This window comes from Peromyscus maniculatus, chromosome X, assembly GCF_049852395.1.
Source record: "Peromyscus maniculatus bairdii isolate BWxNUB_F1_BW_parent chromosome X, HU_Pman_BW_mat_3.1, whole genome shotgun sequence".
In the NCBI taxonomy this organism is placed as follows: domain Eukaryota; kingdom Metazoa; phylum Chordata; class Mammalia; order Rodentia; family Cricetidae; genus Peromyscus; species Peromyscus maniculatus.
In genome coordinates this window covers 50982907-51000168 of record NC_134875.1, presented here as the reverse complement: position 1 = coordinate 51000168, position 17262 = coordinate 50982907, and the positions used below count along the sequence as shown (strand labels likewise).

The 17262-nt window shown below is 44.4% G+C and overlaps 1 protein-coding gene across 1 annotated transcript in view; it reads left to right on the top strand.

The window, feature by feature from the left end:
* Positions 1-17262, top strand: part of Frmpd3 (FERM and PDZ domain containing 3) — a 150455-nt gene that overhangs the window by 71955 nt on the left and 61238 nt on the right. Inside the window, exons 2-4 of the mRNA XM_076562986.1 lie at positions 3909-4063; positions 8180-8282; positions 11138-11183. Of these exons, the coding sequence (XP_076419101.1) occupies positions 3916-4063; positions 8180-8282; positions 11138-11183 (297 nt within the window). The 5' untranslated portion in view covers positions 3909-3915. The remainder of the gene's footprint in view (positions 1-3908; positions 4064-8179; positions 8283-11137; positions 11184-17262) is intronic.

Genomic DNA, 17262 nt, shown 5'->3' with positions numbered 1-17262 from the left:
CTTTAGCCACATCTGCCTAGCAACAGTTGTTAGCGTGAACTCCAGCTCCTGGTTTCTCTTTGGCCAGTGATGGAGGTCAGGTTAGTCCACAGAGAAATCAAAGCATTCAAATGGAGTCAGTTTGTCTGATGGTTTGGGCCAGGAAATGGGCTGCCCAGCTAACAAAGGAGCAGAGTGCATTGTGGGGCTGTCTCTTAAAAAGAAAGGGTGTGGGAAGGCCCCAAAGCTGTGTGACTTTGGGTGAAGGTTCATTTTCAGTTCCCTTTCTCTGTTCCTCTGGCCACCCTGAATAATGCTACCCGTAATATTGTCACCTCTACATCCGTATGCTATACTTAACCTTCTAAGTGCTTTCTTCTGTAGCCATGATCTCATCTCATTCTCCCAACAACACAAAGTGAACAGGATCAGAGACAGGTTAATTATAATGTGTGCTGAGCATCCAGGCCTGGCCAGGACATGGCATGTTACTATTCACAGGGTTGGAGCCAGCTTGAAATGGAAATTCTGGGTGATAAGGGGTCCAGGACTCTGAAAGCATGTAGCTGATGGTGCTGGGATTGTGGGACTTTCCAAGGAGATTTGGCTCCAGCTGGATCACGGATGTGCTCAGCCTCTGTGGGTATCTCCTCCTACCTTGAGGGCTGGGGGAGGAGCCGTCACCTCGCCTCTTTGGCAGGACAGATAGCAGCTGTGAGGAGATAGTGGATGTGAAAGTACTTTTTCTCAAATGAGGTAATAGGTGTCAATATGCAAAGAAGCACATGGACCTAAAGGTTGTTACTATGAGGCAGAAGGAAAAGGCTAGAACTCTTTCTTGGATGACTGAATGAAGAGGGCCACCCTGGTGTCGGATGAGCAGATGCTTTAGAGACATTGTGTAGAAAAGGGGACAGAATGAAGGTGCTGTAAGCTTGGGAGCAAACAACAGAAGAAGATGGCAGATGCCAGAAATAAAGCAATGGGGGGCTCATGAGCTTTGGCTGCTTCCTAATTTGTTCAGGGTTACCCTGTTTGGAGAGACCAGAAGCCAAATGTCTTTCAAAGTCAAATTGCCTAGTTTCCCCCAGGAAGGCAGTCACGTGGCCCGTGGACAGCTGAGCTCCTCTCATCCATCACTGCTTGCCTCCAGTGTCCCTCGGAAGTCTCCAGACACTTAGCAAATTTCTGAGGGACTGGGCTGCAGACACTAAAAGATGCAGCAGGCCTTAGGAGGGAAGGCAGACCTCCCATTGGATTATCAAATGCCCCCCTAGATTGTTAATAGAGGTGTCTCCCCCGACCCAAGACATGTGTGAAGGCCTAGGCACTGGGAGGCATCCGATACTTGTAGAATTGAGAAAGATCCAGCTAGGGACAGTTAGTCCAGCTCAGAAACAACCTTAATGAGGAACAAAATGTGATTCGATTTCACCTGGAAACACACCTTTTATGGTGGAGAATAGCTGGGTCGCCTGTGAGAGAGAGAGCTTGGGTTCCCATCTCTCTCCACAGTGTGCCTTTTCCTGGCCTACCCAAACCATTTCCACACCCTCCATGGCACCCTCTCCAGCTTCTCTACCCTTTCCTCTGAATATACAAGGTTGACTTAGTCGTCAAGTTCTCAATCCTACTCTAATTCCTGTGTGCACTGGACCCTCGTCTTTTCTCTTCCAGCTAGACTGGTAGCTCTTCGTAGCCAAAGACCTAGAGCTTCTCAGTGTCCTCAAGGGCTCTGGACTGCCTGAGTAGGTACTCAATAAATACTCGTTGATTGCCCCCATGTGAGTCAGAAGAATAAAGCAAAGCATGTCACAAAAGGCTTTCAGCTTGTTGGTTGCTCTGGCTCCAAGAGTGACTGTTTTAATCAGTAATGGTGGTACCTCAAGGTCCACTGAAGGCTGAAGTGTCCCCAGCTTCACGAAAAGCAGAGGGAGGGAAAATCTGGGTTGTTAGTGGTTGGGATGGGAGGGTGAGTACAGGATAGTACAGGATAATCCCACGGTATACCTGCAGTCTCTTTGCTCCCCAGGCAGCCCAACAGCTTCTCAAGCATCCGCCCTGCCCCAATGGGTGTCCACATCAGCACCCAGTTCAGGGCATCCCGGGAAGAGGCTTTTTATCATCTTTGAGACTAGGTGCCAGAGACAAAGGCTCAATTGAGTAGTGACCTCAAGGCTGAGGCAAGATGGTAGCCCAAAACAATGCTCTCTGGCTCCCTTCAATGCTAAACTTGTGCCTGCCAGCAAGAACAGAAGTCAGAAAAGCACCTCAGGTCACCCCCAAAGATACCCTGTACCCCCAAAATACCTATTCAGAACATCAGCCAAGCCACCTTCCAGCTGTTTCATGCCTTTCAGTTAGAAAGTGTCCATTTGTCTTACTAGGGTAGGAAAATGGGAGGGAGCCAGCTTCTAAATTTGCCTTCTAGAGACTTCTAAATTTGCCCTATACTAGCATCCACCTCCCCAAGGGATGAAAGACTGTCTCCAGACCACACTGGGTACAGCTAGAGTATATGTGGGCGATTCATATCATCCCTGGTCTGGTATGATGAAGACAGCTGTGGGGTCTTTGCTGAATTATTTATCTTTCATGTAATTGCTCCAAATCTCACCTCCCCCACAAATAGTCTAAAGCTTAGCTCTAATTAGTTGATTCCGGATAAACAACCCACCTGCCACTGAAGTATTTGGAATTCTTAGCTAGTCAACAACTGCATCACTCTCATAGTGTCAAAGCCTCCCACATCTTCTACAAACCTTGTACTAGTTTAATTAATTAACTCCTAGTCATCTGTTTCGAAGAACCCTGGCTAGAACTTTAATTTTAGAGAATGGATATACTGAGGTAAGGCACCTAGGCTCATCTGCTATACCTGAAAGCCTGAGGGTATTCGAGCCAAATCAGCTTGCTAAGATTCTGAGTCTCTTGGTTCTGGTCCTCTCTCTTCCATCCCTGCCTACTTTGTCCTTCTTCTAGATCATCATTCCCTGTGTTACTATCTCCCTTATCCCTGGCACCCAGTGTCCCCACAAACATCACTTTCCTTACACCCCCACTACTCGGGGCTCTTCACCCAAATGCTCCACCTGGGCCTATCTGCCTGAAATATGCCTCACCCTGGCCCTCAGTGTGGAATCTTTATACAGCTAGCTCTATGCAACTGCTAGCCTTCAGGAGCTTAAGTTGTAGGCATTGAGAGGACAACACGGAATCTCCCCCAGGTGTGAGGGAAGTATTCCCTCTTTCCTCAGCCTCAACTGAGTTTCAGATCTATCAGCCACCTCAAGAAGATGCTCCCCTTCTGGCCCACAGGAGCCATTTTCCAGCTGTCCCATTAAGTGAAATAAGTTGGCATTCTGTACAATTGTGTAAAGTAATGGTCCTGAACATTAGCACGCTTGTTTATATATGCCACCTAAATAGTTCCTTTTTATATATCACCTAATAGACATTAAAGTTTAAAATTGTACAAGGACTTCGTGAAGATGTTCCTCATTCTGGAATGATTTCACATTTCCTTTCCCACTTATTCGCCTGCTTTTGTGGTCTGTTCCCTGGGGGGTTAGTTTCCTTTAGGGAGTTAATAGCCAATTAAGATAGGTGATACCAGTTAACTTCAGAACAATACATTTGCATGTAGGCTTCTTCTAGAGTTCCAACATCATAGAGAATGAGTGTGACTTGCAATTCCCATGTCACCAGTTTCTCCTGAAGACAAGTAGCTTCTCCTCGCTAGCTCCCTCTTACTCCAGTATGAACTACGAGGTAGTCATCGCTTCTGCTGGCCCCAAATTATGAAGGAAATGAAGCTGTGATCTCCCAGGTATCATAGCCAGAACCATAACTGATGTCCCTCCCAGCTGGCTTTGAGGCTTAGTTCCCTTTGCATCTTGTTTTGCTCCTATCTTCCCCTCCCCCCCCAGTCATGTGATGCAAGAAGAGAGCGCAAATGATATGGAATGTGTACAGCTGCCAGCAGAGACACTGCGACAAGTGACCATTCACCGAGACCCTATTTATGGCTTTGGCTTCGTGGCCGGCAGTGAGAGGCCTGTGGTGGTTCGATCTGTGAGGCCAGGTAGGTGTCCCTCAGAGGGTACATATCTTCATATCTTCCCAGAGAGCAGAGCTTCTAAGTATATGGGCTTACTAAAATTTACCAAGCGTGGATAAAGATTTGTCAGCTAGTAACAAACCATCCAGGTGGCTTGGGGCCTGAGACAGAGACTGCAGTTAAGAGGAACTGGGGCGGGGTGGGAGGGGGGGAGTCTTCCATTTGCACAGAACATGCATAGGAGACACATCATACCTTGGATGAGAAAGTGCCATTCAATTTATTTCAACGAGTATTTATAGAATGCCTACTCTGAGCCCAGCAATGCTGTAGGGAAGCACAAGACCCAGCTCCTGTCCTCACGAATCTGGGAGCTTAGTAAATAAAAGCACTTGCTGTGCAGGCCTGATGACCTAAGTTTGATCCCTGGAATCTACATAAATATGGAAGGAAAGAATCAACTCCATGAAACTGTTCTCTGACATCCGCACATGACAATGGCATGCAAGTGTCCATCCTCACCTCTCTCTCTGTCTCTCTCTGTGTCTCTGTGTCTCTGTGTCTCTGTCTCTGTCTCTGTCTCTCTCTCTCTCTCTCTCTCTCTCTCTCTCTCTCTCTCTCTCTCTCTCTCACACACACACACACACACACACACATACACACACACAGAATCTGATCTCCCGCCTATGGATGGATACTATTCATGAGATAGATGAGCTAGTGAAGACCAGAATTAGGATTGAGACTACTGATAGGATGGGAAAGGGAAAACAGAATAAACTGTCTAAAGGCCAGACTGTCAGTAGCAAAAGTTCCCAATAACGAAGCATCTCCTAAGTCCTTGATTTCATTTTGTCTAGTTCTCACAGCAAGCTGGTAAGGTAAGGGGCGTATAAGAGGGTCGTTCAACTAGGAAGCAGCTAAACAAGAGTTTGCTCAGAGCCTGTTTGAGTTGGTGAGAGGCAAGCTGGGCTTGGAAGTGACTGCATGGGATGGGAAAAGGAACAAGCACCCCGCCCCGCCCGCCCGCCTGCCTGCCCGCCCGCATGTCTGAAACCCTGCCATTGTGAGTGAAATCGAGCCAAAGCAATGTTGTGTTTGCATTCGCTGTGCATTGACAGGAAAGGGCTTTATTCCTCACTTGCTAGGCCTGAGGCTTGAGATGTTTACAACAGTTTCTCACTCAGTCAAAAGGAGCAGCAGAGTACGAACTGGTCTTGCAGAAATTTGATGAATTTCGCTATCCTCAAAGGAAAAGAAAAAAAATGTTTTTTTTTTTCCTGTAAGCTCTCTTCAACTAGAGGGCACAAGCAAACAAAATTCAATACAGGAGTTTGTGGATAACCTAAGGCTCCTGAGTCAGTCATCCAGTTTGGCAAAAGAGTTCTGTCTTCTGATCAGAAACCAAATTTGTCTTGGGAAGAGGGAATACAATAGACCACCAGAAACCCCTACTTTAACTTCAAAGTAAACAGAATTTGAAGACTGGAAAGAAGCCCACCCCCATCTCATCCCTGTCCTAGAGCAGAAGGAGGTGAAGAGATAAAAAGAAGAGTCCTGGGGCTAGAGAGATGGCTCAGTGGTTAAGAATACTGACTGCTCTTCCAGAGGACCTGGGTTCAGTTCCCAGAATCCATATAGCAGCTCACAACTGTCTGTAATTCCAGTTTCAGGGGACCTGATACCCATGGCAAAACACCAATGCACATAAAATAAAAATAAATAAAATTTAAAACTTGATTTTTTTTTAAAAAAATAAAGAGCCACAAAAAGCTAGAGACTGCCAGGCCCTACTCTATAAAAGATGGGCTGGTCCATGCAGCTACTGGATACAGAGGATGTTTGCTTGCATATGAGGCCAAGATGAAGTATTCTACAGAAGGTCAGCTCCGAAGACCCACAAACCATTTGTGCAAAAGGTAGATCAATATGACCAGTGACATGGATAGGTCCAAGGCCCAAGAAGGAAGTTGCATTCTATGAGGACCTCTTCACTCCAAGCTAGGGAGAGAGGGAAGAAGGAAAGGAATTAAGTAAAGTAGCCCCCACCTACGAGACTGTTATTTTCATTTTGTTGGCTTTTTTATTTGTTTGTTTTAGAGGCAAGGTCTTGTGTAGCCCTGGCTATCCTGATATCAGCCAGGCTTGCTCTAGACTTAAAGGAATTGTCCTGCCTCTGTCTCTTGAATGTTAGGATTATAGGTGTGCACCACCACATCTAGTTTATGTGGTTCTGGGGAGTGAGCCCACTGCAGAGTGTATGCGAAGCAAGCACTCTACCAACTGAGTTACATCCCTAGCCAAAGCTAGTTGGTTTTGACAGAAATTGATAGACATAATGAAACAAACAGAGGAACTGTCCCTTGGAAGATCCAATAACCATCACTTATTCAGTTCTCACTGACAGCAATAAACTATTTGTATTCTTTGCTTTGTTCTGTTTTTGAGACAGGATCTTATGCAGTCTAAGTTGACCTTTAAATCACTGTGTAGTTAAGACTGACCTTGAACTCCTAATCCTTCTGCCTCAACTTCCCAAGTACTAGGATTATAGGTGTGGGCCACTTTACCTGGCTTAATCAGCTATTTTAAGTACTATACATTTATCATCTCATTTATCTTCCCAACATTCTATGATGTATAGGTACTGTCATTTTCTCAGTTAACAGATAAGTGACTGGGAGACATTAGAAGTCTCACTCAAGGTCACACAGTAAATTGTGACTGCAGGATTAGAGCCCAGTTCTTCATGGCTGCGAAGAGTATGATTGTCAACCCCATGCTCACAATTTGTGAAATCACTGAACTGTCAGCAAATGTCAATGCTGTCCCATTGGTGACTCCTACATGAGTCCCAGGGGGCCAGAGCCATTGAGATATACTCAGGTGACTTTTTATTTTTGCCCATGGGCTTGAACTCCATGTATGCTGGGCCATAAAACCTCACCTCTCGACAGTCTTCACTTTTTTATCTCGACACAGGGTCTTGCTAAATTTCCCAGACTAGCCTTGAACTTAGTTAGTAGCCCCAGCACCCTTGAACTTCAGATCTTCCTGTCTCAGCCTCCCTAGCAGTTGGGATTATAGGCCTGTGCCATCATTGACATAGTCAATATGTATACGTTTGGGAAGTCAATAGGCAGCGCACTTCTCTGTGGAGAGAAAAGTTGGGAATCTGGCCTTTTTAAAATGGCCACAAATAATAATCAAGGCCAGTTAGAGAATGGGGCATATCATTTAGCTTTTCTTTAGGGTTTGAATCATGCTGTATCCAACTTCATTCTCTTTCTGTCTCTGAAAAGCTGTTCTCAAGAAAGATGAAAAAAAGGGAGGAAGGGAAGAAGGGAGGGAGGGAGGGAGGGAGGGAGGAAGGAAGGAAGGAAGGAAGGAAGGAAGGAAGGAAAGAAGGAAGGAAGGAAGGAAGGGACTTTCCTAGAAAGCAGAGGCAGCACCACTGTGACCCCTCTGTCTCTACCTTTTGCTTTAGCCAAGGCGGTTAACTTTCCCATAGATCATTCTTAACCTCACCATTGGAGATGGGAAGGCAGCAAGCAGATTGCCTGCTGCCTGGGGACCTGTACTTTGTTTACACATTTGGAGGGGATAGCTTCTCTCAGTGTTGGAGAAGTGTAAACCCTTTCGGTCTTAAAATCCATCCCCCTATCTCCCAGCATATGAGTGCCTAAACCAGTTCAGAATAAATACTGATATTCAAGTAAGAAGATTGCTTCCCCTGCTCTTGTCACTTCTACCACCTCCAGCAGTCAGAAGCCATTCATTTTCCCTAAGTGAACCCCTCAAATGAGACAGAAGTCTCTGTCCCTCTTTAGAACCAAGCGACCAGACACTTAGAGCCGCATCTTAGCCGTGGGCCTGTTGCTCCTATGCCATGCTCTGCGAAAGGGTCTCTACTCCAGTCTCTCCCTTCATTCCTCTGTCCTCCATGGGCAGAAGACTGAGCTAGAAAGACACTTCTGCCACCACGCCTCAGTCTGCATCCTCTGCAGGCTTCTACTGGAGTTCTCTCTCTCCTCTCTCTTTATTGGCTTGACTCCCTCAGGCAATGTGGCTGTTGCCCAGACTTGAACTTTCCCTTGGCAGTACCTCTGAGCCCTCACGCCTCTCTCCTCTCCTCTGCAGGAGGCCCCTCTGAGGACAAGCTCCTGGCTGGTGACCAGATTGTGGCTATTAATGAGGAGGACGTGAGTGAAGCCCCCAGGGAGAGGTTCATAGAACTCATCAGGTAACAGGGGCCTCTGGGGCCTTGACAGGAGCTGAGCAATGCCCCCACCCCTGTCCCATCAGTGGCAAAGGGCTACCACTATTCAAGGCCCTAGAGAGAAACCTTCCCAGGCAGATCAGCTCTAGCCAGGGCTCCTGGCCACCTAGAACTGTGGGTATCAGCCAGTAATGGTCACCACAGGCCTCACATACTCTGCCAGTGACATGAGTAGACGGAAAGAAGAGCCTTCATGCTCCAACCTCACCTCTGTCCTCTCCAACTTGTCTCCACATCCAAGCCCTTTGGAGTTTTGGAATTACTGTACAGTGGGACAGGCCAAGTGACTGATGAGAATCCAATATGCCATTAAAAGAACACTCTGAGATAAGCACAGTGCAAGCAAACACACACACACACACACACACACACACACACACTTCTTCTCCCGACACCACATACTTATACCTTTGCATAAATGTCTTGAAAGGAAAGGAGAGGATAGAAGTGAAGACTAAACTCAGTGAGCTAACCTCAGTTTGGGGGACTCCCTGCCTCTCTGTCTCTGTCTCACTGCTTCTCTCCCTTTGTCTCTCTAGCTTGCTCACTCATTTGCTCTTTCTGCCTTGTATGACCTGCCTTCATCTTTGCTTTCATCCCCTTCTACTGTACTTGGTTCAGAGTGTTTTCCTTCTATTCATCTTTCTGGAACTCACCAAAGCCTGCCTGCTCCCAGAAACACTCCCTGGCTTTCAGAGGCAGACTTTGCATTCTGTGTGTGGTACCACACTCTCCTATCTCCTTGAAAGGTAGTGGAATGCTCTGTCCTGAAGTCCAGAGTAGGTCTTCTTTGCCATACTTCCCCTGCAGCTCAATACCTCCAAATGTCTCTGATCTCTAATGACTTGTTTGTCTCTTCTTCAATTCAACTGCCCATTGTATTGCCCTACTCTTTACACTGTGCCCTTCACCCTCCACTAGCTCAACAGTACGGGGAGAGCTCCCTTTTACCCCGTCAGGACATGCTGGAGTTCTTTCAGCTATGCCCCTCAGAAGTCCTCCTTTGCTTCTAGTGGATGTCTTTGTACCCTAGAACAAAGTATTCCAATTTTGTAAAGGTTTCTGGAGCTCCATCAGTGTCAAAACAAACCTTACTCTTTTGATAACTCAGGTGCTAATGGCCCATTCATCTATCCATCCATTTATTCAGTGAACATGTGTTTATTGTCTGTTATGCATCAGATACCACTTTAGGCATTGAATAAGACACAAAACTTCTTGGCTTATTAGCATTTGCAATATAGTAAAAAGAAACACCCCTAAATAGTGGACAGGTTGAATAATTCTATGTACAATAAACAAAAAGTAAATAAAGATCTTTGAAGAATAGAAAGTATATAGGGTAAAAGAGGGTCAGATTGCTGGACCCAATGGTGCAAAATGTAGCCTTAAACACAATGCCCAGTATTGGCTTTATTGAGAAGGTGATGTGTGAAGAAAGACATGGAGGCAAATACATTGGAAAAAGAAGAGCTAGTGTAAAGGCCCATAAGATAGCACTGTGTCTGCCCTGAAGGCAGAACAGGGAGATGCCCCAAGAGTCTGGTAAGACAATGGCGAGAATGTTGTAGAAGATAAATCCAGATTGTGGAGAGCCCTGTAAGTCATTATCAAAACTAGCTTTCTTCATAATGGAATGGGGAGAACTGGCAAGGACTGGAGCAGGTGACTGTATGTCCCTTCCCTATTCGAGATAAACTGCTCCCTGAAGATTCTCCCTATAGTACAATTCTTTGCTCTGGTAATTTCCCAGATCTTGGAGCTGATTGACTAATGGACTTTGCCTCAACAAATTTGGAAAATGTTCATTAAAAGTCCTTAGACAGGAGTCTTAGACAAAAATAAATGACCAAAATCAAGGTAGCTTTGATATTATTGTTGCTGGTGGTGGTGGTGGAGGAGAAGGTGGTGGTAGTTGTGGTGGTATTTGAGTCAGAGTCTTGCTATGTAGTCCAGGCTTGCCTCAAACTCATTACCTTGCTGCCTCAGCCAGCTAAGTGCTAAAATTATAGGTGTGTGGTGTCAGACCCGGCATGACTCTCCTTGGATGCCTTTGTCCCTATAAACATCTGGAAAAGGCCAACAGGGAGAGGGAAAACTCCTTCAGGGAAAACTATTCCCATTTCACTTAGTTATTTTAAAAGATTATGTATTCCTGCGAGAGAATTTTCATACCCCACAGCCTCTTTGATCGTTGGCATAATTCTTGTTGGAAGAGTTTTGAATTCTTCATCCTTTGAATATTTGCTATCTGGAGAGTCTGGACTTCCATCTGTTGCTCCTTGGCTCTCGTTTTTTGGTCCCTCAATTAAAACAAATCTGCTGAGTATGAGTCACAATGACCAAATGACCTCCTCTGGGTTTTTCCTTTGAGTTTCTTTTCTTGCTTAAATACCAAATTGCCAATAATCATCGTACATGGTTCCCAGGACTCTCTGGCTGTGTGCCCTTTGAGTTCTATAATTCAGGCCTGTAGTTTTCCTTGAGAATTTTCTAGCCTACAGATAAAATCGTACCTAGGGTTTAGTGATTTCTGCAAAGAATGTGAGAAGGACTATGAAAAGAAAACCTGAAAAATGACAACCCCAGAGGTAATGCTAATACCATTGCTGAGTGCCCGTGTGAACCAATATGGATGGTTTTGTGTCAGCTTCCACAAATGATGGGAAGCAAGGCATCCATGCAGATCCTCAGATTACCCTCTGTCCTAATCCATATACTGGAATGCAACCCAGGGGAACATTCTGGTGTTGCTTCTTGTACTAGATGAATACCTAGTGCATGATATACTGCTCTCCTGTTCCCTCTTTTCTCTGTAGGAGTGCTAAGGAAGCCATCGTTCTTACAGTTCTGCACACTCATCAGGTGAGTGAGCCTCTGTGCCATCTGCCCTTCATCCTGCCTCCTGCCTAAGAAAAGAGGACTCCATCTTAGAAAGTGGCAGCCCAAGATGGAAAAGGGATCAGAGACCTAGGGAGGAAGAGGGATAAGAAAATAGAGCAGACCTGAGAGGCACAGATTTAGGAGTGAACTTAAATACGATCTCTCCGGCCATAGCCAGGGCTGAAGATCCTGAAGAGCTGTGCAGTGCTATGCTCTGTAACACATCCTCTGCTTAACCAAGCTAAATTGCCCACCTGCCTCAGCTTAGAGCCTGTCTTCCACCGTGGTTTTGCTCTGCTCCACCTGAATGTGACCATCTCCCATAAAGTTCTGCCAGCTAGTGGGCGCTACTTTTATTTATCCACATAAAGACTAAATGACCTGTGACGTGTGAGACCTAGTGCTATATGTGAAGCATTTCGGATAAAAATTGCTGCAAAGTCTGGGAATAATAACTCAATGATAAAGTGCCTGTCTGGCATGCTTAGTGTCATGGGTTTGACTCCTAGCACCATGCAAACAATTAATTAATTGAAAAATGAGGTTATACAGGGTGGTGGGGGGAGTTTGCACCTTTAAGCCCAGCACTTGGAAGGCAGAGGAAGGATGTCTGTGATTTCTAAGCCACCCTAGTCTACATAGCCAGTTTCAGGCCAACCAGAGTTACATAGTGAAATCCAGTCGGACAAGAGCTTCATTTTTCTCGTGATACATTCAGAAGCTGGCTGTGTGACCTTGGGTGAGTCCCCTTTTCTAATCTGTTCTTTGATCTGTAAATTGAGGTTTCAAGCTGGACAACATTTGTTAAACATGCATTATCATAATAATCAACACAACTGCTATTAGAAGGGAAAATTTCCAGTTTCCCTCTCCTAGAAACTGGATTCTGTCAGAGTCCGTTACTAGCATGTATTCTTATGGCAACCATAACTTAAACCACTAACCCAGATGCAAAATCTGTAAAACTTCCAACCCTCACTCTCCTCCAGCCCATCTGTCCTTTCCTAGTGTCACAAAAGTTCCTATACCCCAGCACTGATGGCCCACCCCATTGAAGGAGAAGGAACCAAAGTTGGACCTTGAGAAAGGGCAGGATTTCTCAGACACTGGACACAGACAGAGGGAAAGATTTTTCAATGAGAGACATGTTTGAACATAAAGCCAGAAATGGAGCACTGGTGTAAGCCTAGGCTCCAAGTCAAGAAGCGTGGTTCAAATCAAACCAGGAACCAGCTACCTTGCTCCATGGTGTCCAGTTCTTTTCAGGCTCACACATACATGTGAACACACATACACACACTTGCATATACACACATGCTCAGCACATGCATATTAACACTCGCACACTAGCTACAACGACATGCAAAAAGCACCAGGCACACAGACTTTAGATTCTTGCATTTCTCTAGCTCTGAGAAGACAAGCCCTGGTCCTCTGTGGGTGTTATGAACAGTTCTTTCCCACCTTACTGTTCAATGTGCAGATGCCTGGTGAGCCAAGGACAGTCACTCCCTACCTGTCCTGTCTTGAAAACAGCAACTCGTTCTACCCTCAAAGCATTTTGTAAGGCTAGAATTTACTATGCTGAGCCAGGCTCAGAAGGCAGAGGCAGGAGGATCAATTGAAAGGCAGTCTCAGCTACATAGTGTGCTCAAGGCCAGCCTGGGTTACATGAGATCCCGTGTCCACTCTCCTTGCCTCCACTAGTAACAAGACTTTGCTACTCTGGTCAGAAGTACATTGTGGGTTACTCTGTTAATCTGGTCTTTTCAAATGTCACCTTTCTCACAGATGCTTTTCTTGACTACCCTTTCTAAGACAGCATTTATCCATCATTATCTCTGGATACTGCTTCGTTTTTCCTCAAAGCTCAAATACTATTTTTTGTGTTGACTCTTTTTATTCTGCTCTTATATATTACATCTGAACTGCAGTTTCCCCTTCCTCTTCGACTCCCAGTCCCCCAACACACACACACCTCCCCTCTCGACCCAGATCCACTCCACCTCCTTTTCTCTTCAGAAAAGGTCAGGCCTCCCAGGGAGATCAACCAAACATGGCCTATCAGGTTCCAATAAGATTAGGAACATCCCCTCATATTAAGGCTGGATAAAGCAACCCAGTAGGAGGAAAAGGGTCCCAAGAGCAGGCAAAAGAGTCAATGACAGCCTCCAACTCTCACTGTTAAGAGACCTACCAAAACACCAAGCTACTCAGCCATAACATATGCAGAGAATCTAGGTCAGACCCCTACAGGCTCCCTGATCTCTGAGAACTCCCATGAGTCCCAGCCAATTGATTCTGAAGGCCATGTTCTTGTTGTGTCCCTAAGCCCTCAGGCTCCTACAATCCTTCATCTCCCTCCTCTGCAGGACTCCCTGAGCTCTGCCTAATGTTTGGCTGTGGGTTTCTGCATCTGCTCCCATCAGTTGCTGGATGAAGCCTCTCTAATGATAATATGCTAGATTCACTCCAATCTACAAGTATAACAGAGTAGCTTTAGGAATCATTTCATTTACATTTTTTTCTGCTGGTCACAAACACTGTTTTTGGTTGTTGATGTTTTGGTTTTAGTTTTCTGAGACAGGGTTTCTCTGTGTGTACCCCTGACTGTTCTAGAACTTTCTCTGTAGACCAGGCTAGCCTCAAACTAACAGAGATCCCCCTGCCTCTGCCTCCCAAGTGCTGGGATTAAAGGTATGGCCACCACTGGACAAATACTGTATTTTAAATCATTTTCTTTTGAACTAATTATAGTCACAGAGAGTTGCAAAATTAGTATAGAGACATCATGTGTATTATATAGCCTGTTGCTACTAATGACTACATCTTTCATAACTATAAAATATAATATTGCCAGGTGATGGTGGCACACGCCTTTAATCCCAGCACTTGGGAGGCAGAGCCAGGCAAATCTCTATGAGTTTGAGGCCAGCATGGTCTACAGAGTGAGATCCAGGACAGGCACCAAAACTACACAGAGAAACCCTGTCTCAAAAAAATGCAATATCAAAATTAAGAAGTCAGAGCAATGGCTCATGCCTGTAATCCCAGCACTTCAAAAGTTGAGGCAAGAAATTTTGAGTGACAGGAAAGCAGAATGACGTATTAGTCAGGGTTCTCTAGAGGACCAGAACATATAGAACAGAGCTTCAGTTCAGTCCACAAGGCTGGATGTCTCATCTGCTCTTCGGTATATGCTGTCTCAAAGTAGGCTCCAGTGCCAATAAAGGAATGGACTTACTAGCAAGGTGAGAACAAGCAGGCAAAGAGAGCAAGCTTCCTTCTTCCATGTCCTTTATACAGGCTGCCAGCAGAAGGTGTGGCCCAGATTAAAGGTCTTCCTGCCTCAAAATATCTAGAATAAAACTGTACCTTGTCATCCGAAAAGATCCATGTTAAAAGTGGGTCTTCCCACTTGAAATGGTTTAATTAAGAAAAAATCCCTCACAGGTGTAATCAGTCTCTTGGGTTTTAGTTCATTCCAGATGTAGTCAAGTTAACAGCCAATAATAGTCATCATCCATAAGCTACATAGCAAGACCCTGCTTCAAAAAGAATAAACACACATACCTTTTTTTCAGGATTATAGCCCTGATCCTATACATATACATGGTTTCGTGTGAATTTATCAATGGTGTGCATACAACAATACAATCAAAAGACAGATTTTTGTGGAAAAATCTACCACAAAAAAAGATCACTTATGGTACCCTTATATAGACACACCCTCTCCTCCCACTCTATCTGAAATCCCTGTTAACTACTAATCTGTTCCCCATTTCTGTATTATTTCAACAATACTATGAAAATGGAACAATATGGCATAGTATCACATGGAACCATTGGGACTTAGCTTTGTTTCACTCAGCATATTGCCCTTGAGATTCATTCAAATTGTGTGTAGCAATATTTTGTTGCCTTTATTGTAGAATAGTATCCCATGGTGTGAATCTACGAGTTTAGTTAATCATTCACCATTGAAGGGCCTCTGGGTTGCATCTAATTTGGGGCTATTATGAATAAAGCTGCTATAAACATTTGTGTTTCTTGTGAGCATAAGAACTCATTCCTCTGGGATAAATGCTCAAGAGTGTGATTGCTAGGTCATATAGTAAGTGTGGGTTTAGTTCAAATAACTGCCAGATTGTTTTTCCAGAGTGGCTTTATCATCTTACATTCCCTTGAAACAGTATGTTAATATGTTTATTATCTATATCCCTCATTAGAATGTCACCTTGAAAGGCTGGAGACTATGTTTTCTTACTGCTCTATCCCAAACACCTGGAACAGCATCTGGCACAGAAGTATTAATAAATACTGGTTGGAGGAAGGAAGCCCAGGTTCCAGTCATCTAAAGAAACCTAAACTCAAATTACCAGACTGATATGCAGAATGAGAATCTAACATTTTCCCCATATCTATCCTAACCTTCCTCCCTCCCATTCCACCCATATCTGATGCCACAGCTTCTCTACCTCCAGGCCCCTCCCTTTGTGATGGCCAGGTTGTTTTCCTTTTCCTCCTTGGGCATTTTTTAGTTCTTATTGGCCTTCTGATTCTTCTCTTTGTGTTACTTGAGTTCTCGTCTAATAATGTTCATTCCCTTTAAAACCTGGCTCATTGTGCCTATCTTTCAAACAGAATTGCCTGACTAAACATAATGAGGGCTTCTTACTCATTCACTCATTCATGGAGTATTTATCAAATGCCTGATATTCTGGCCATTTACATAGGCTTGGAATATAGCTGTTCATAGAACAGCCACACCTCCTGCCCTCAGTAGCTCACATTCCAGTTCCTGGCTTTGTTCTCTCCAAATCCTGGGAGCGTAGATGTAGGTAGGCACGTACACAGGTGGTGTAGTATGATCACTGTGAATTTGAGGTTATCCTTAGCTAGGAAGTTCTAGGCCAGTGTGGGCTACCTGAGGTGGGAAGAGAGACAGACTGAAAGAGAGTGTGAGAAAGAGATTGCTAAGGGATAAAGACAGTAGGATGTAATGCAGAGTGAGAAATGCTTCTCCGGAGTACAAGGGCTACTTATCAGAGGTCCAGTCCTGAGTCTGGAACTTGTAAGTGAAGTGGCCTCAAGTAAGACACTTAACAGTCATGATTCTCAATTTCTCCTCCTGAAATAAAGAAAATAGAGTCTACAAGGATGAGTTCTTTTCAGGATTTAAGATTGTAGTCTATGTGAAATATTGGAGCAACTGTTCACCATGCACTAAGTCAGTGTTCACAGTTGTATAGAACTGTCTTGACAATATTCAACTAAGAGAATCTTCTCTCTCAAGCTATAGTGAAAATTTCTTGAAGACCCCAGTCCCAGTATACACTCAATATTATACCCCCATATCAAGCAGGCACTTAGCATTTTAGAGGTGCAAGGAAACTACTGCCTCTTAATGGAATCTTGCCATGTTAATGTTTGGGTACCAAATCTTTGAGAAGACAGCTCACTGATAGGTCTAGGATGTGACAGACAATTCAATATTTGTAATGACATCCCATAAGTGATTCTGGTGATCAGTGGGATTTAGGAAACACTGGACCAGATAATCTCTAAGGCTCCTCCCTGCTCTGGTTGATAATGGTCTAATGCTTGCTCCTTCATTTGGCGCCTGGTAATGGTTCTTGGCTCTGACTATTCATCAGAACCATCAAAGAAGTTCTTAAAACCATTTACATTCAAGTTTTAGCCCAGCCTAATTGAATTACAGGCTCTGGGGATGGGACCTTGGTATTGGACTTTTGAAAAGGCTCCCCCAAATGATTCTAGTCTCTTTCATTTGACATTTTCCTCTTAATAGAATAAATTATACTACAGCAGATCATTGTAGGAAGTAATTTCAGAGTTCACCACACCTCCACCTATCCTATATATATAAATATCCACATATTAAGGCTTTCTTTAATCTTTTGATGACCAACTATCTTCCTGTGACTGTTTATTAATCATCATATCTGTAGACTTTAATCACATGACATGTCCTCAACAAATGTTGAATTTTAAATAAAGTTGTGACCTCAAATAACCTTGATAAAGCAAATAAAGATAC